This window comes from Orbicella franksi, chromosome 12 (assembly GCF_964199315.1).
Source record: "Orbicella franksi chromosome 12, jaOrbFran1.1, whole genome shotgun sequence".
Taxonomy (NCBI): domain Eukaryota; kingdom Metazoa; phylum Cnidaria; class Anthozoa; order Scleractinia; family Merulinidae; genus Orbicella; species Orbicella franksi.
The window spans coordinates 13,100,432-13,121,261 of NC_138156.1; the positions used below are offsets into that span (position 1 = coordinate 13,100,432).

General features: G+C 41.2%; 2 protein-coding genes and 1 pseudogene across 2 annotated transcripts in view; all 3 read right to left on the reverse strand.

Moving 5' to 3' along the window:
* Positions 1-1,284: 1,284 nt before the first annotated feature.
* LOC145463952 (uncharacterized) lies at positions 1,285-9,986 on the reverse strand. Its single transcript, XM_081447746.1, has 2 exons — positions 8,746-9,986; positions 1,285-3,698 (listed from the first exon to the last, which is right to left on the reverse strand). Exon 2 carries the CDS (start codon positions 3,685-3,687, stop codon positions 1,660-1,662), a length of 2,028 nt encoding a protein of 675 aa, XP_081303872.1. The 5' UTR covers positions 3,688-3,698; positions 8,746-9,986; the 3' UTR covers positions 1,285-1,659.
* A 4,175-nt stretch (positions 9,987-14,161) lies between these two features.
* LOC145463965 (uncharacterized) lies at positions 14,162-16,893 on the reverse strand (annotated as a pseudogene).
* Positions 16,894-19,959: 3,066 nt separating this feature from the next.
* The window catches only part of LOC145463957 (uncharacterized), a 10,742-nt gene continuing 9,871 nt past the window's right edge, over positions 19,960-20,830 (reverse strand). Inside the window, exon 4 of the mRNA XM_081447751.1 lies at positions 19,960-20,471. Coding sequence (XP_081303877.1) covers positions 19,960-20,471 — 512 coding nt within the window. The remainder of the gene's footprint in view (positions 20,472-20,830) is intronic.

The window sequence follows — 20,830 nt, forward strand, 5'->3', positions numbered from 1 at the left end:
CAATATATACCGAGAATACGAATCTAGACTGTTTACCTCAGTTGATAAACTGCTACCTGCTTTTCTTGCCTGCTGACGCAGCATGGTAGTTTCTTTAGTTATCAAATCAGAGGAAGTCTAAGCCGTGTACTACACTGTCGACTGTGATAAAACACGACGGGCATTTGAGAGCACGAGGAAAATGTAGAAAACACGAGCCGCTGGTGAGTGTTCTCTACACTTCTCGAGCGTTCTCAAATGCTCGTCGTGTTTTATCACAGTGTAATACACGGCTTAGCTTCTTCATTTGCTTTATGATACGGGCGAAAAACAATAAAACACGCTTTTTCTATCTTTTATACTCTGATAAAACATGGGTTTTTACCAATCAGAGCGCGCGCAGGGTCCTATCCATATTATAAAGACTATTAAAACACTTCGCCCCAAACAGGCTGGTTATGTTTTATTAGAAAATGTTGCTTTTAGGGTGTTTATGACAACGTTAATATAGCCGAACGATCAAAACGGGGGGAAAATTTTACAAACGCCAAAGCACTTCCAAGAGTACGTTCGGTAACCTTATAACTAACAGAGCCATTGTTGATACACACAATTATACTGGTAAAACTCTAACGTGGTACAGAGGCTTTCTGCCAGACTGCTATATTTGACCTTGTTTTAATTTCTTTTGTATCAAATCTCTTATGAGATATCAAATCTCTACCAGGCAAAGGAATCTTACAAAACGGTCGAAAATTTACAATTTTGCAGAAGTTTAGCAGCTCTCTTAGACTTGTTATTCTCTTGCTTGTTAGCAGCTGTTGTTGTTTTGGGGTTAGGGGCATTGTTTCTGTTGTTTGTTCTATTGTTCTCTCAAAGGGTATCAAACCATTCATGTGAGACCTTACGAGAGCTGCGGCCCAAATTTTGGACAGAAAGTCTCGGAGTCATGTTAGAATTTTAATCTACCGAACATGGGCTAATTACTGAAGTTTCACGCACCACCTAAATACACACAACAGCTAGTGAGAGAATCTCAGATCATAAAGCCGAGTGCAATGTACAGTACTGACACATACTAATCATACAAGTCCCCATCCTGATCAGTCCAAAACGACTGTGGATCAGTTCAGGCTTTTCCACAAGAACGGAGTGTTTCACGCTAACGATACTAGAACGCATGCGTCCTACATCAGTGTTCTACCTATCACAAGGAAAAGCACACAAAGTTAATGTGTGATCCCGAATGTAATATATCTTCCACCTAATATACATATACAGTTGGCACTAACGAGAACAACCAAGTCTAATAAATTAAATGATATTTATTAATTAAACAAACATTAAAGTTAGCACAATAGGGAATTAGCGGTTACTCCCGAAATCATCACAATAATGGACTCTAACAACAACAAATCGGATAACAAAAACCTTTGAGAGTGCACTCTACTTCAACAGGAACAAAACTGAGAAAAACTTGCCATCTTTTCGACCTGAGGAAACAACATGGCACAAACGAAAAAGACTGCTCGATTAGCAACAAGGTTGTTTAAAGAAATAACAGTCATTGTCATCGATTAGACAATTTTTGAATTAGCGAACAGCTGATACATTTATACCTATCCTTTCTGTGGCATGTCACTCGTATTTTCTTCTGTATTTTGAAGGACACATTCCTGGTTACGAGTCATTTTCCAAGCATTCCTTCTTAGCTTTTTGGTCATCACAAGGAGAACCAATGTCACTCAACGCTTCGCTATATTCCGAAAATGTTCGCTTAAGAGAAACACACTCTTCGCTGGCCTTTTCGCAGTCCACTTTAATACTCTCAACAACGCGAGCTTGTTCGTTAATTCTCGACTGCAGTGCAAGAGATTGTTCTTGAAGTTGGTGGATGTTTCCCTCGGTATTTTTAAGCTCTTCTAGCAATTCTTTCCTTCTATGCTCCAAGTTCTCTTTTCGAGAGGAAAGATTTTCCAGTTCTGTTCTCAGCTGCTGAAGGTTCTTATTAGCGATAGTCTCCCGCCTTTGTTTCTCTATCAGTTCTCTCTGAGCCCTGCGTAATTCAACACGGTTTTGTTCCTTTTTATCTTGAAGTCTGGCTACCAACATACTCGCTACGTCACTCTCCTGCCGAATAATCTTTGCCAGGCAGCTAGGCACGCCATTCTCATGTGCTAATGGTTGGTCTTTGCGTGCATTGCACGTGTTCTCCTCGGTGTCTGCACGTGCAGCTGCAGGTGCGTCCCCGGTTTCCTTCACTTGTGACTCAGATTCGGGGATTTGCACGGTATCGGAGCAGGAATTTGAATTGGCAGGTAAATTAGCCGACACGCCCTTTTCAGTACAACTTTTTTCGCAAGGAGCACCAGGGCAATTGCCGAGTTCTTCATTAACGTCTGTTTCTCTGACCTGAAGGCTTATCAAAACGCTGTTCTCCGCGATAACAACAGAAACACGACTATCCTGCCCATCTCCGTTCTGCCGAGGCACATTCTCTGAATCACAGTTGTTAGTGGATTGACTGTCGTTGGTTGACATGCTCTCAGTGTTTGTCGCGAGGCTTGCCGGAAAGTGCACTGACTGAGTACCGAGAAGAGGAGAGCGAGCTGTCTCGTCCTGAGAAAATTCATCTGAGATACAACTCCGAGGAGAAGAGGAACAATAGAAACCTTCCCTCTGGAGAAAGGTACTTAAACGAAGTGAATAACCCGCGCCACGATCCTCCTTATTAACTTTACTCTGAGCATTGCCATCAACGGAATTACTGTTGCCAGCAATAGCTTCATTATGGTCAGCTTGGTCTAGATCCTGGGTGTAAAGTTGGTACAAGTCGCGTTGCTTTGGAGCTAGTTGTTCCACTCCTTGTCCTTCAGAAGCGAGTTCTTTCTCTACAAGGTCTGCTTCACGGTCGCGAGCGACATCGAGCGGGGTTGCTTTTTCATGGTTTTTAATTAACTTCTTTAAAACCTCTTTGTAATCTGACAGAAGGTATTTTACTGTGTTAATAGAGATATTGTTCCGCGCAAGTATGTGAAGAATAGTTTCGCCGCGATCATTTTTCGAATTGAGGGCCCTTTGCAGAGCTTCCGTGGGCAATTTCTCCATTGTCTGTAGTGCAGTGACGCGTTGAAGTAAAATTTTCATACAGTATTCGTAGTAATCTAGTTCACTACAAACAGATTCTTGCTGACTAATGCATAGCGCACACATGTGAAAAACAGAGTTTCCTTGCACTTTGTCCTTTAGGAACAATCCGTGAGGGTCTTGCTCAGTCAGGGTGTCAACAATCAAATTAAAGTTACTGCAAATAAAGTGCACAGATCTCGGCGTTATATCGCGACTTCTCACTTTATGTAGCAGTCTCAGAGCTCGGTGCAAACCTGTTTCGCCGGTTCGTTCGGCTGTAACAAATGCCTTAAATTTCATTTTCGTTAGAAGCCAGCTCAACACTTGAGTTTTGCCCAACACGCACGCCCACTGTACCAGAGGAAAGCGGAATTCTGGAAGGGTATCCGGGACATTACTTTGTGCATTCCAGCCGTCCTGTAGATGAGAGTAAAGCGCAACTTTAAGAGGAGCTAAATCTGCTGGTTTTCTGCCGTCTTCACTGCAGGCACTCAGAGCTAGGATCATTTCGTTGTGCCGGGCTGAACAGCTCTCAGGGCAGAACACAGTGTGTTCGAGTTTGACGTTACTTGCAGTCATTTTCAAGCGTCCTATAAGGTCAATAGCAAATACAATCAAGTTAGGGGCCTAAACCACAGTATTTAAGGTCTTTCTCTTCAGTTCAGTAAATCAAGCTCTAAACTTCAAATTACCAGAGAAAGAGTCACTTATTAGCAAACTCAAGACCACATAATAGTAAAAGAACAAGGATGATTTTCGAACATTATGACACTTTCGTACCGACTCAGGAAAACTTGACAATGTCGGGCCGACATTTTTTCAAGTTTACCCCAATATATTCGGATAACAAGTACTCGCCCTGGATGAGATGCTAGTCCATCACATTCCTCCAGGTTGCCATAGCATTTCATGGCCACCCAAATAAACTCCTGCATGGAGAGAGATACTGGAATCCAGATTTTTCGAAACTCCAAGGGAAACATGTTTTGGAAAATCAGGAAGCTCTAGAAATCGGAGATAACATTACAGTATTCGACTGAGGAGAGAAAAACGACTTTTGGTTCGAGTTATCGGCAGATTCCAAAAATCGAGGTTTCCAGAAATCGGGATTCCACTGTATGCATGAAAAAGATTCTACTGTGTGTATGAAAAAGCCCGAAACATCCTCAGATTTTTAATGAGTGAAAAAAAAAAAAACATTGCCACCAAATAAATACGAAATGTGAGATGTAGTAGCGGCCACCAGCCTCTCCTTACAGTCTTCGTTTCCACTAATCCATTTTGAACTGATAGGTTTTCAACAAATTCGCCCTCTTCATTACCGAAAAAAACATCGTTGAGATCGTAGTGACCCGAAATGTTTCTTCCAGCCTTCAGTGGCATCAAATCACCACTTTGAAAAAAACATTTCAATTTTCCCTACTTTTCTTCAAAATGTCATTTTTCCCTGACTTTGAAGATTTTTTTTTCCATGACCATTTCCTGGCCTGTAGCAACCCTGCGTTTGGGCCACTGCTCCTTCCAGACAACGATTTGCGTTGACAAATTTATACTCAACTATTTACACTTCTACTTTAGTAGTTATTAATTCTGTTAACAAAACTAGTTAACTTGAAAATAATGCCAATATGACAGTGAAACTTTTTTATTGTTGATATTGGTCTGAGATTAAAACCGAAATTTACGGTTTCGTTTGAAGTAAACTGTGGGGGGATTTGGGATTTGCAGCTCCCGAAAGGGAACCCCGGCTAAAATATTACGGAGACCCTTAGAGACTTCCCAGGGAATTGAACATAAACGAATGAATTCCAAGTCTTACTAATTTGACAGACGTTACTTGGAAAGATGCGTTGCTCGTTGTATTTGCTATGGGACAGATATGCCTAAAAACATTCAACAGATAGGGCCGACCTGCACCGTTTATAAGGTTCTTCATGATTGGCCAAATGAAACAATAGGTATACAACACAAACAATGCCCCTGGCCCTAACAACAAAAGAGGTGCAGATTAACAAGAACGAATCAAAAATAGAAGTTTTTAAAGAGGTGCAGGTCTAATAAACAAGTAACAGGAAACCCTCCTGGTTGCCACCAAAAACAACTAAGCATTAATAAAACAAATATGTATGATTGGTATGGAGAATGGTCACAGAGATGAAAGGTTTACCCATAATTAACAGAGAGGAATGGTTATGAAGCCAGCAAAAATCAAAGGAGGAAACAACGATGACAAGAATTACGTTGGAAGGTCCACAATCATGCACGATCTTTTGTTTTGCCGGCATACCTTATGGATGCATTACTTTTCTACTATTTAGTTTCTCAGTCAGTAGTAAACAACAATTATTGTGTTTTGTGCATGGTCAAGGCCAAGAGAGTAAACCAAAAAATTCAACAAAGAACTTTGTTTGGTTTCATAACCAATCCCCTCTATTAACTATGGGTTAAAGGAGCTGGCAGTACCCAAAAAAACAACAGGTAATTGTGTGTGCATACGACATTTCTGTAAGCTATGTGAAACAGGATACTACAACAATGAATAAACTGAACTTGGGAAAAAATACAAAACCTTTGAATGTTTCAACTTCATACAGTCTACATTTTAAGGCCAGACACCCAAAGGTTCAGTAATAAGACTGTTTTAGGGAGTGACAACCTTTTCATTATATGAAAGTTTAACATGGCTACATGACAACTACTGCTACCCTTTTCAAATAAACTGGAACAAAGGCCTCCCTTAGATTATTCACTCCCTATATCCAAGTCATCTGTTGACATCATCGCAGGGGACTGGAGAGAAAATTTTACTGCTGTATCTCATGAAACAGCGTGCTGCAACATCAAACAATTTACATGGTCGGCTGCTTTAATTTTTTTCACAATGCTGGTTGGTTATTTTTTGAACAGGACTTCACCTGGTATTCACCCGGTAATTCTAAAAACTGGGGCAGCCCACTCTAAACTAACAGTGAATGAACACCTAAAAAGAAAATTCCAATTTACAGGGTTTCAACAAATGAGAAACCTATCAGTTTCTTGGTAGAGTTGGCCTCTATATTAACAGTTCTGAGTCTGATCTTGGCCAATGACATGTACTTATAGTGTTTTCTTGGGCAAGACAGTACTCTCTAAGTGCATCTCTTCACCCAGGTCAATAAATGGAGTAGAGGAAAATAGTTTGGCAACCTGAAAAAGTACCAGGGTGGAGAGTGAAGGGAGGTAACCTGAATGTAAATGGAAGTGAGTAGCAATACTCTTAAGGATAGTGTCTGCTGGTGTTAGTGAGTATGTGTTCTGAGCATCACACAATGCAACTAAGATATTTCAGTTCAAGATGGCTGGATAGCACTTTAAATCAAAATTATTTCACCTATTCATTTGTTTTTGTCAGTCTTCTGCTTTAGGATGAGTTTAAATGGTGCTACACTACAGAGAATTCTATGGAAGTCGCCTCACAACTCTAACAGAGATAAGTTATTGGATGCTACAAGTTCTGTAAAGGGTATTACACTGTGTGTACATGTATATACTCGTTAACATTAATTGCTGCAATGTTGCTTGCATTACTTTCTGCAACAATTAATGTAAGTATGGCATTTAGCCCAGAGTGCCCTACACTGCCAGAACTTATCCTAGTGCCTGAAGCATTATTGCTACACCTTGGATGATAATTTAAACCAGTATATTATGTTTTTAGACCTCATAATTAAGTTAAATTGCAAATTTGCACTCCTGGCCTTATGAAAAAAAATGTTGAGAGACAGCTCAGGTTATGTTATCATAGCTAATGCATCTTTTCCATCTCCCTGGGATTATCCCAGGGTCTCTCAGATAAAGATTGAATCTTTCAGTCTCCCATACAGATTACCGACTCATCTTATTACAAAGGAAAGTGCTTTCAGTACATTTTTCAGACTTATTTAAGCTGATTGGTTTTTGGCACCTTTTTGGGATAAATTGTACATATCTAATGCATTTTTGAGGTTGAATCGGCCAAACACTACCTTTAAAATGTTTTTCAGGGGTAAGGAAAGTAAAAATTTCTGCGTATGTTCTAAACATTTTTGCCAATGTTCTACATATCATGACAAAATTGCAAGATACCTGGTTAAGAAACATTACCTACTGAAACACTGCATTTAAACTAGGCAGTTTAAACGTTTATGTGTACTGGAGGTCACTTAGTAAAGAATCACCATCAACTAAAAATTAAACAAACAAACACATATTACTGACAGAGCTTATCTTTGTTATGCTATACCATTGTAGGTCTCTCCCCAAATCTTTCTTCCCCAAAACACCCACACCAGTACACTTTTTTAAGGTTCCGCATTTGAACTAGACAGTTTAGACATGAACTGTACTGAAAGTCACTTAGCAGTGGAGCTCCTAAGTGCCCAAGGCCTGCAAGCAGAGCCCCATACCTTAAAAACATATTAACCCATCAAGCTACAAATTATTTAGTTGCCGTGTGATTGTCCATGCATCTGCCATATGTGCGTATATACGTACGCCACTTGTACTGACCACTTGCAATCAAATTGGCCTTAAAATGGAAAGAAATACCAAACAATGTTTAAGAGGCAACACAGAGAAAACTCACGGTGAAGAGAGTCATAAAAATCTTGCCAATGAACAATACCTGGATTTTTCTTTTCTTTGATGGCAACTATGTTTTGAAAAGAGATTGCTGATTTAATGCCACTTTCAGGCTTTAGAAGACAAATTGGGAATATTCAGTATTGCTTCAAAGTTGGAATTGATTTTTTTAAGGACTGGTTAAACTTCAACTGAGAAAATGAGAGCCAAGCCATCAGCAAAAATAAAATTAACATCACACTTCAGTGTGAATATTTTACTTTTATAGGCTGAATGAAAAACTGCAATAAAAAATTTTGGATGTTTTTTTTCTGCTTTTAAATGCTTTTTTGGCTTTATCTTGGATAATAATCATTCTTAAACAAAGTTTTATTAACATCTCTTTCATTTACCTGCCTTTCGTTGAGAATTTTATGCTTTTAAAGTGACCAAGAACTTCTATTTGCCACTCAAATGTACTGATTTGCATATTGTGTTTATGGAGATCTCCTTGTTTTGTTTGTTCAATTCATTCGTTTTGATGAAATGCTTATTGGTGAATTTATTTAATGGTTACTGTTTCGAGTAAATGATTGGCACTTTATGGGAACATCGCTTATAAGCTTGGCTCAATCTTTATAAGCTTATAAAAGAATCACATTTGACTCAAAAACGTAAAAAGTGCCGTCACAGTTCAAGAATTATTCAAAGAAATCCTTGATCAAGAACTTGACACAACCGCTTAACAGGCTTGAAATTTAACATGAACATAGTTGATTCGTCTGCCTTTTACAAAACCATGTAAACCATTCCATCAATAGAAGACTCACTTACTAATGATTGACTTATAAGCGATCATAAAAGCACAGAAACCAAACCTAATTGTACGAAAAAATCTGGGGCAAATCCATAATCAAGAAATAAAGAAATTCCCAAACAACTTGGCCGGAATACATGAGCTAAAATTCATACACATATACTAAACTACTGCAGCTTTTTTCAGATGTAAACACTCCATTTCATCACCACACAAATGTCTGAAACTATTGCAAACCTTACCTTTGACTGATGTGTCAATGATGCGCTGTTCTCAACATAATTAGACGCCATATTGATACGTCCATGACAGTGTTACCGCGAGGAGTCTGGATCAGAACAATATATTCCTCATTCTCGTCCCCAGAGTTCCCGCTCGCATTGTCGCGAGGTGAAAATTAAACCCTGGATTTGATTGCTTAGATTATTGTACTTTCACCAACGCTGGCTTCATTCCCGAAAATATCCACTGGCCCATCTTTAACGAAAACAATTCGAACTGTTATGAGAAAGGTTACCTTATGGTAAGAGCGTCAATGCCGTGAGGTGTTATAGAATTGTTCACTTTGGCAGAATCGAAGGGGAACGTTTTTACCCATGTCACACATACCAACAATTTTTCGTATCATTGATATAAACAAAAAACCCTTCATAGATGAAATATTATGCCGAATTAGTATACAGGGGAAGCTGCAAGAGAATCTGTTAGAAATTTACAAAATATGGGACCCAAAACTTGCCAATTTTTGGTGAGGGGAGGGGGAACCGTGTTTATCTCTAATTGCCATGGATAGCCTCCTGAATGAAACAGAACTTGTAAGGACGCCTCAAAGTCACAGTACCTTAAGGCTAATAACGTAAAAGTTTATCAGATAGACAGGAAAGCTTTCCTATGTCTTGTGTCTTTCCTATCATGAGATGGCTGGAGTTCACTGTTCCTCTGGAGCAATTTGACCGCAACGAGAATGAAAGGATCGGTCGCTTCTGGATGCGGAAACTCGGCAAACCAACTACCGGGAGGAATGCTCTGCTGTAATTGAGGCCCTAAAAGCTTACTGTAAACATTTAAAGCGGGGAAGGAGGAATTCAGGGACTGGACCGTCCCCGACGGGGTTTATCTCTCTCTCCTTTGACAATGACATTTCTGTAAGTATACTTTACAAAATATTTTCAGTATTTATTTCGTCCCAGATCCTGCTTTTCTTATGATCAGCTCAAAGAAAGCGGACTCAGGCTGGTCAGATTGTTTGAATATGCGCGGAGTGCCTATTTTCAATTGTCAGCCAATTAGCAACCAGGAAAAACCATTTATCGTGAACATATGTTTCAAATTGTAACTGGCCACACTCCGAGTTCCTGGTGCTTACCAAAACAGAGAAAGATTTTGGAGACAAGATTTGTGTTTTAATACATATCGTCATATAAGCAATGAATCAGGCAGAAGTCTAGACTAAGTGTATTTTTTATGATAATTAGCGCTATATAAATTAAATTATTATTATTATCATTATTATTATTATTATTATTATTATTATGAAACCCATAGTTATATTTTAACACTATTTCCTACCATTTTAAACTAAATCTAAAAACGTCTGAAGCACGGTAGTCCCGTTACCTGTAAGTGATGGCATGGCATGCACTTTTATTTATTTATTTATTTAATTTTTTATTTTTTGTTTTATTTTTATGTAGGACATTTGGGTCAGATAACGGACTTAGACAAGTGGACAAAAACTAAATGGAAGATTACCATCGACAGGATATCGATCAAGACACCGCATGTGACCCGGCACGGGACATTTGGTGAATATGCCCGACTTATAAGGAACATGTCCATACCAATATCCTGTGTCGTACCAGTGTTCCACGTGCCGGTAAAGTCATGTTAGGCCCATATCAATTGCGCGTAGAAAGTCCCGGATTGCGCATTGCAGTCACCCAGTGCCCCGCGAACATTACTTTCGTCGGCTGCTGACCGCTCGCTACAAGTAACTCAGACTCTAGCATGGCCTTGCCAAACATATCCACTTTCCATCCATTTTTGCACAAAAGAAAACTGCCCCAAGTTTTTCTGCCATCCGTACAGCACTCCGTTCCTCGTTCATCTACAAATTCAAAGCCTGCTGCTTCGAAGTTTGGACGAAGCCTTTGAATTACATTGTAGTTCTCTGATAGAAATTTGATATCAGCATCACATTCCCATGGTAACACTTTGTTGAACTTAACAGCACCTGAAAAAGAATGAACGCCAATGAATGTCGGTTTGCGAATCGACTTAATTCGACACCGGAAGTCGAGTAGTAAAGTTTATCCAGAGCCTCAACACACGAACAGACAAAATGGATAAATGAATAGCACGCCATGTCTCTATCCCTGAGAAAGGTGAATAATAATTAAGCCATTAATTACTAATTATAAGAGGGTCGTAGACCCGAAGGATAATTAGGATTATACGAGAATAAACGAGACGAATATAACAATGTATTCCGCCTTTATTGTGTATTGCCTTTATTGCTTCAAAATAAAACAGCGAAATTCAAAGAAAACATCCAAAAAAGGAAAAAACATCAACGTCATAAGGCATCCGGGACCTCACACTGAGAGCCCCTCTATCGCCCAGGGCCACCCCAGGGTATCGCCTTTTTGCTCAGCGACCAAGACCTGAAACAGAACAGTAACAATGACATTAGAAAACAAAAGGGGTGGGAAAAAAGGGTGTGGAATACATTGTTATATTCGTCTCGTTTATTCTGGTGTAATCCTAATTATACTTCGGATCTACGACCCTCTTATAATTGGTAATTATACTTCACCTAAACTCGCCTCATATAACATTTCAACACTGCCCGGCCAGCAGTGGGATCAAACTGGGGTCGATAATAGAATTTCAGGAAGGTACGCTCGCCCGACCAATCAGCCATCTCGAGAATTTATGCCAAGGTAGCTCCACTCTGGGCTGCGGTAGATGTGGATGCACCACGAATAGAGTGGCACTGAAAAACTGAGGTATCAATTACAAAGGCTGACAGGACTGAGCGGACCTACCTAGAAACCGTGTTTGTCGAAACTGGTTTGTGGGGAGCTACAAATGACAAGAAGAGTTTGTTGGGGCTTGAAGGGTTTGAGGGCCGCCACTGGGAAGTGCGCGCCTCATATTCCTTCAAGCAGTCTACTGGGCATAAATTCCTCACTTCCACAAAGGTAGGGTGGAAGGACACTTTTAAAGGTTGACCCAAACGAACCACCTTGGTAACAGTCTGGGAGATTGAAAACTACCCCTTCTGGCAAAAATTTTCGGAAACGCAAATCATGAGCCTGCACTTCGGAGCTTCTTTCAGCTGAAGTAAGCATAAACAGAATTGCTAATTTCAGCGACAGAGACTTTAAGGACAGTTGGTCATTGGGGCCAAGAGATACGAGATAATCAAGACCTTTGCTAACTTTCCAAGAGTTGGTGTACCTTGGCAAAGTAGGTTTGCACTGAAAAACACCTTTAAGGAGTTGACGAACTAACGGGTATTCCCCAACCCTCACTGAGTCAATAGGGGGGGGGGGGGTGTTTTGGAAATAGCAGACCTATGGAGGTTGATTGTCCTGTACTCTCTTCCAAGATGGAATAAATGTGTCAGATATTCAATGATTGCATTCAAAGGTGCTGAAACTGGATTAATTTGTTTTGATAAACACCAGCTAACCCACTGTTTCCAAGCAGAGTTATAACAGGCTGCCGTGGATTTACGCCAAGCGGACAAGAGAAGGGTTTTAGCTTCGTGCGAAATGCTGTTTGCCCCGAACTGTTGGCTGAGACAAGCCACGCGGCTAAAACAAGGTCTTTTAGGGGTGTTGCTCCTGTTCCCTGGTCAGCAGATTGGGGGAGGGTGGGAGGAGCAGTGGTTGGTCCACACACAGCTCCAGGAGCAGAGGGAACTAGGATTACATTTTCCAAACCTGGGTAACTATCACAAGACTTGGCACTTGTTGACGGATGACCTGTTTGAGGCAACGCCCAATCAGTACATATGGCGGGAATGCATAACCTCTGTGTTGGGCCCAGTTTAGCGAAAAAGCATCCGTCGCTTCTGCTCCTGAGTCTGGCTTCCAACTCACATAACGAGGGAGTTGGTTGGTTAGCCGAGAGGCAAAAAGGTCTATTTCTAGAGGATCCCAAAGCAGATTTATTTGCTGGAATATTACGGGCATGAGTTTCCAATCGCTGGAGTCGCCCAGCGATCGGGACTCCTCGTCGGCTATTACATAGATACCCTGGTAGGTGTTGTGCGACTATAGTTATGTCTCTGTTGAGACACCACTGCCATATTTGATAGGTCAAGGAAGCGAGAATGCATGAGGATGTGCCCCCCATTTTGTTTAGCTAAGCAACTGATGTCTGGTTGCCCATTAACAGAAGGACTTTGATATGGCATCTGTCTTTTACGAATGATTTCAGAGCAAATCCTCCCGCTATCAGTTCCAGGCAGTTTATGTGCAATAAACGCTCGGTCTGAGACCAATGTCCCCATAACGAGCCCCCCAGCCTAGAGACGAAGCATCTGTCTCTATAACGATATCGGGGCATTTTGATACTAGACGTTTGCCATTCCAGGCTAGCAGGTTGTCTCGCCACCAAATCAGTTCCTCCCTAGTCCTGTGAATGACTGAGAGCAAGGTGTTTTACCCGCCAGAGGTGGCGCTAGTTTAGGGGAGCAGGGAAAACTGCCTGAATGGATGCATTTAGCTTCCCTAGAAATCGAGAGAGTTCTCTTACAGAAACCGGGTTGTTGCTCAGCAAGGACTTACTCTCTCTCCTGATTTGACGAAGTTTGTCGTGGGTTAAGGACAGAGTCATAGTTACTGAGTTGACTGTGAACCCCAGAAACTCTAACTGTTGACTGGGATTTAGAACTGACTTTTTGTGGTTGATCACAAAGCCCAAGCTGGTTAGCAAGTTGACTGCCAGGTTGGCATGGGCTTTGGCTATCTCGACTAACTCTGCCATGATCGGGATGTCGTCCAAATAAATAATCAGTCGTACACCTTGTTTGCGTAACAATGCTACGACTGGTCTTAGTATCTTGGTGAACACCAGGGGTGCTGAAGCTAGCCCAAAGGGGAGGCACGTGAATTCCAGGAGGGTATCTTTCCAAAGGAATCTGAGATACTTTTGATGGTTCTTCCAAATTGGAATGGTAAAGTATGCGTCTTTCAAATCGATCTCTACCAGGTGGTCGTTTTCTTTGACAAGATCCCGTAACATGTGAATACCCTCCACTTTGAAATGCTGGTATTTTAAGAATTGATTTAGCCCTTTGAAATTGATTACTGGGCGTTGGCCTCCTCCCTTTTTGGGAACTAGAAAGAGAGAACTGACAAAACCGTCTCGGGGGTGAGAGTTGGGAACTGCATGAACTGCCCCTTTTTGTATCATTTCTTTGACTTCTTCGTCTATTAAGCTGGCTTGACAATCTGACACATGTGTACTGGGTATGTGACTCTGAAATGGTTCCATCAACAAGGAGAGGCGGTACCCTTGGATAACATTTAGTACCCAGGGGTCTGAAGTTAGGCTTTGCCACTGGGGAAGAAAACTTTGCAACCGACCTCCCAAAGGAGTTAAATTTGTGCTTAACAATAAATCTGGATTTGTAAACATACCTTGGGAAATTAGAGGCCTGAGATGTTGGGTGTCCCCCTGGAAGACCCTCTCCGGTGAAATCGGCCGCCCCTCCAAGGGGTGCGGTTGTAGGAGGATCTGCCTCTGAAAAAACTGTTGCTTCGCGGGCTGTAATGGCCCTCCCAGCTCGGCTTTGAATTTTGGGAAGGCCGAGCATGAAAAAACTTCTTTGAAACATGGCCAGGTTTACGCAAGGCAGACGAGATCACCTTGGCGGTTTCGGCACGTTTAGTAACCTTTTCTTCCAAGCCGGGCCAAACAAATCTTTCTTGCATTCTGGAAAGCTTTCTTTAGCGAGGGAACCGTAATCAGAGCCAAGTTTATCCAGAACAAGCCTCCGGCGCCAGGTAGTCATGTGGCTGCAGGCATTTCCTAGTAAAAACAGGGCTTTAGAAATGCAGGTCTGGATTACATCCACCGACAAGGTTTCGGCGCTATTCATGTGCTCCCACGCCATTGCTAGTGGGCCAGTAACATCAAGGATGAGGTCTTGTGACTTTTTTATCGATTTATCCACAGGTTTAGCTTGTGGGACCAAGTCACCCAAATACGAATCCGGGTTAGGAGTAAAAACGCATTCCACGTTCGGGCGCGGGAAATCTTTCACGATCGCCCGTCGTTCAAACGCGGAAAGTTCCTTCGTAAATAACAAGGGAGGTAGAGCAGACCACTCATCTGATGTTTCCCAGCGGCCAGAGGTTGTAAGTTCATCCTCTAGTTCTACAGAGGCCGGCAAATCATTCGAATCCTGCCCATCAATTGTAATGAGTGGAGGTTTCTGAACACGAGGCTTCTTGTTGTTGCTTGCGTTTGGCTCATCTCGTTCAGGAGCACATTTGTCTTTCGTAGCTGAGCCTTTTGTTGATCCGGAGGCTTCACCGGAATTAACAACCGATTCTGATGACCCAGATGGTTTACTGCGATCCGTCTCGTTTGTTGAACCGGCGAGGGAACCGGTGGATGAACTTGCAAAGTTCGATGAAACAGAAATTTGCTTTGCAACAGCTTCGGATAGAAAGGTGATGAACGGACTGTTCGATAAGAGTTCAGCTATCGGACTAGTGTCACGATGGCTGCTAAGAGTGGCAAGAGAAGGTGGATTACCTGAGATATCGCACCCACTGACGAGCTCATCTTTGTCAGCCATCTTCTCGCACGAGGGAGCGAAGCAAAAAGGCGATACTTTGGGGTGGCCCTGGGTGATAGAGGGGCTCTCAGTGTGAGGTCCCGGATGCCTTATGACGTTGATGTTTTTTCCTTTTTGGATGTATTCTTTGAATTTCGCTGTTTTATTTTGAAGCAATTAAATTATTAATACATTGTTATACGAGGCGAGTTTAGGTGAAGTATAATCGAATTACCTAACACTGATCCTTCATGCAGCTCACAATACACTCCGGCGTTTTCACATTCTCTCATGATGAACTTCATTTGCGTCTGCCAAATTCTCCAAGTCGCAGGGAGGAACAGCGAGTCCCGTTTGCCTTTGTATTCTTCAGTCAGGATCTCGAAAGCCTGCGAGAAAAAAAAAACAGCTTAAGTAAAAAAATTGCCTCCTATCGGTACGAAGGAGAATATTAAGACCGTAAGCAGTTTTTCTACCAGCATGAAGGAAATAATAGTACCTTTATAGACTATTGGAAAAGTAGCAGCTAAGCCGAAGAGGTGAGAAGAAAGCAACTGAATGAGACAATGACTTGATATTCCAGTCCATGAACCCTCCCTCCCTCCCTCCCCTACATAGGGGTTGAACCCAGCCGGGAGAATCCAGAGTAACTTGCATGCGCATGCAAAAGGCGGCTCAAATGATAATTATTTCACGAGTGAATCAAGCTATCTATAGTAAGCAGTTGACGGCCAAATTTTCATGGCCCTTTGGTGATCGCGTTAACGTGGTTCCACTGTACTAGCTAGATTTTACAAAAAAACTACTACTTGAAGGCTACGTATACGCAAGATGAACTTCTACCAGGCTGCGTATGCAAGCGTTTCCGTACCGTACCTATCCCCCTCAAAGTCAAATGGTCCAGCCTTACACAGTATTACTGTGATAATAATACACATGAAAAAATTACTCGATTCTGATTGGCTAAGAGCAATGCAGTTCAAGTGTAACACCAGTGCAAAAAGTGTAACATCAGTGGAAATTACACATCGAAATTCTGGATTATGATTGACTGAAAGAAAATAGGAACTTTTCTAAGAAAATGATATCACGTAAAATGATGACGAAAATTTTGTGCTGAAACTTTGAAAAAAGTTTTCTCAAATGAGAAAAAATGGCTTCAAGAAAGATCTTCCGGCACTTCCTCCGCGCGAATTTTTTCATGTTTATATTATTAATAAGCAATCAAACGGTTTTTCTCGTTCAATTTGGAGTTAATTTGCACTTGTGAGTTTTTCAAAAAGCTGAAATTACACTCGCCGAAGCGGCTCGTGCAGTTTCAGCTTTTTGAAAAACTCACTCGTGCAAATTAATTCCAAATTGAACTCGAAACCGTATGATTACCTATACTAATATTTAAAGACGAACCACTAGCCTCAGACCTAAGCTGACCTACACCTCTATTCTGAACCAAGCTCAAAGCTAAATCTAAAAAATTAGTTACTGATTTCCTATTAGCTAATATAGTCTTGGAAACAACAGCGCTATTTCTCAAGTTGGTTTGCACCTGCCCGCCCGTTTCGGGTGGTCGCAATTATCATTCTAGGTTCTGACGCACACAGTTTCAAATTACCAAATTTAACTATGAACGATCCAGCATCTACAGTATATTAGTTATGCACTCTCTTTTTAGCGGAGCACCATAACTATAGCAACAGAACCACATGCATGCATAGAAATAGAAAACCATGCAACTCTTTTTTCATGGTCAACATGGCTAGCGGTATGGATCGCGGGCGCGTGCGCCCAATGACGACGCGCAGCATGGCGCCTATACTCCAGCTAATAACAAGTCATGCAGCCTTGGTTTACAGCGTACATCTTTGATATTGGCTATCCATGTTATGGTCAATTGACACCTGTCAAGACAAGGTATCCGCTTACCAGTATCACATGGCCATATCGCGGGCTCATGTTTAGATACGCTGTGTTTTTTAAGCATGGTACTGGCCATGCGGTTGAATGTTTAAATGTTTAGGCTGGCCTTGTCCAGCCACATTTATTCTTTTGCTTTTCGAGACACCAATCTTGACACTTTGTCTCCTTGTGCCCCGAAACACGTGATGTGGCAACGCGTGTTTCGGGGCGCAAGTGAGTTCAAAGTACGGAACTTGATATAGTGCACGGGTCATTTTGCAATATATGTGCGTTGGCTTTTGGGTTGGCGTTACATATCTTCGCTACACAGTGCTGACGAGCCCCAAGAAGGGCGAAACAGCTGTCCACTGTTGCGATCCTACTTTATCGGTTCTTGTCATGTTGGTGTCTCGAAACTTTTTTCACGTAGAATCAGCCTTGCAGTCTATTGCTTGTCTTCATACATTTTTTTGGCTGATCAGATCTCTTGTAGATCCTACGTTGGTAGCGTTTATTGTATGCGGTCCCTTGCAGTTTCTGGTTTCTCATGTTTAGAACTCATCAAAGTCACGTGTTTTTTTAAGTTGACTGTTGATCAAGTACTGGTTTTCGGTTTCATTCCAGGTTAACTTGTTGTAATTAGGGCCGGGTTGTTCGGAAGCCGGTTAACATTAACCCAGGATTAAAAGTTAACCAAAGTATAAATTTTACTCGCATACAAATGTTTTTCACTTTTGTTTTGTATAATTTGAGATTATTCAAACCCAAAACAGCAGGCCAAACAATATAAACAGAAAACCTCACCGCAAAGTTGCAAAATGCAAATCAAAATTCTCGCTTATCCTAGTTTAGCTTAATCGGGTTTTGAGCAACCCGACCCTGGAGCCCCGCTTTTAGGCTTTCTCATCTCTTTCACTGTTCTTTTGTTTCACGTCAATGACAGACGGCTCTGTCGGAAAATGATGGTTTGTTAAAATATTAAAATGTTGAAATATCACCTGCCTGGCTTTCAAAGGGATGAAAACGTTGTATTTCAACTTTAACCGACTTCAGGAGTTCCAAAATAAAAGAGCCTCACTTCTCGACACTGAACAAGCACGCTAGGTCCTCAACCACCAAACTTATGTAAATAAGCGGTCTAGCGTTAGCATGGAGGTCGTAAATTTTCACAGTAATGCAGTTTATAGCTAGCAAAGCCGTGCTCTAAAATCAAGTTCAGTACACACCCGATAGGGTGGATCAGGGTGTACTACAACGAAGAGAAACTTTGCCTAAATTTTAATTTTCCTGTAAGATAGACCTGAGCGAATAGCACCATAAAACAATGAATTTCAGCCAGAAAAATGGATGCAATCCTACGTCCAAGGATATCACTTGACAAGCAAAACGATTTGCCTACTTGATCGGCCGGGTGGCAGTGAGTGTTATGAAGAAGGTAACTGCTTGACAATTTTTCATCAGAATGACTGTAGTAGTAATGACGTGGTATTCTTTTGTGCTTTGTGTAGTGCCTGGGAAAAAGATCAAGTACTGGCTATTACACACGATCTACCACCATTGAAAGATGACTTGTGCACTGAATTTCGTGAAGCAACAGCTAAGGTAAGTACAAATGCTGTGTTAAAACTGTTCAGATATAAATTTCTTGAGCCAGAAAATGTTGTTCTTGTAAAATTTTGCGGTACAATCTGGGGATCATTTCCGGTCCTGGGATCATTTGCAGTACAATTTGGGGATCATTTGCGATCCGGGAATCTTTTGCGGGCCTGTACAGTACTTACGTAAGCTAAGTAAGTAGAAAGTGCGTCAATACTGCATGTCAGTTTTATAATGAGGGTCAGTGACGTCGCATATCACACGTTCAGTCGTCACTAAAGAGGAGTGATAACAAGCGCGCTTGCGCAGAGGTAAACCTCGTGATAGTTTCTTAGTGGTTGTGAGCTAAATTTCAGTAAGGAAAATCTTTTTGGCCTTATTGATCAGGTGACAATGACAAAGATCTTTTTTTAGAAACTAAAATCAAGCTCTAATTGAATTTGAGGATCGGAATACAAAAACCATTTGAGCCTTTAGAGATGCACTGGCGTGATCGTGTGAGAGATTTCTTTACGACAATGTGACTTTGCTTTGAGCTTTAATTTATTTTAAATATAGGTTTAAATATTTAATGTGGGCAGCATTATTACCGACCATCCTTACGGTTTTACTTATAATTCTACTATCATTATTATTGTTGTTATAATTTTTTTCTTTCCTCGCTATTTATTTCAATATCATTCATCTTTTATGTCTAGCTATACGCGTGGGCCAATCTAACTGTAAAAAAATGTAAATTGGAACGAAAAGATTGAAAGTATAATGAATCAATCAGTATCGCTTTCTTTTTAGTCAGCAGAAAGAACACGGACTCGGTTCCATTGTTTGAGTATGCGCAGAGTGTTCATTTTCAATTATCGGCCAATTACATCCCAGGAGAAATCCCTTTATCGTGGACTTTCAAATTGTAACTAGCCACAGTCCACGTTCTTGGTATTTAACAAATAGAAAAGTAGGCTTTGGAGACAAGATTTATGAAGATTGGGACTGAAAAGTATTCGACGAATATTCTCAAGCTTTGCAATGTTCAAAAATTATAAAAGCCACAGTTATATTCCAACACTATTTCCGACCATTTCAAGAAATCTATAAGCCTCTGAAGTACGGCAGTACTGCTACCTGTATAATGGGATGGTGTGTATGACATTTAGGTCAGAATACGGACTTAGACAAGAGGACAATCACCAAATAGAAGATTACCATCGACAGGATATCGATCAAGACACCCCGTGTGACCCCGCACAGGGCATCTAGTGAATATGCCCGACTTATAAGGCTTGTGTCCATACGAATATCCTATGTCGGCCCAGTGCTCTACGTGCCTGTAAATGTTAGGCCCATATCGATTGCGCGCAGAAAGTCCGGGATTGCGCATTGCAGTCACCCATTGCCCGGCCAACATTACTTTCGTCGGCTGCTGACCGCTCGCTACAAGTAACTCAGACTCTGGCATGGCCTTGCCATACATATCCACTTTCCATCCATTTTTATACAAAAGAAAACTGCCCCAAGTTTTTCGGCCATCCGTACAGCACTCCGTTCCTCGTTCATCTACAAATTCAAAGCCCGCTGCTTCGAAGTTTGGACGAAGCCTTTGAATTGCAGTGTAGTTCTCTGATAGAAATTTGATATCAGCATCACGTTCCCATGGTAACACTTTGTTGAACTTAACAGCACCTGAAAAAGAATGAACGTTAATGAATGTTTCCAAATCGACTTAATTTGTCGAGTAGTAAACTCTATCCAGAACCTCAACACACGAACAGACAAAATGGATAAATGAACAGCACGTCATGTCTCCATCCCTGAGAAAGGTGAATAATAATTATGGTGGCTGAACACAGTTTTTGATTCCTGTACTTCATTCACCTTTTTCTCTAAAACCCTTGATCCCTCGGTCGCCAAAAATGGCAGCAAGCAAGTTGGCAATACAAACTTTGGTTTTTGATGGTTAAGCTGACGTGTATGCCGTTGCCATGGCAACATGAATAAATATAAACAGGCCTTTAAAATCGGTTTTGTTTATTTGTAGAAAA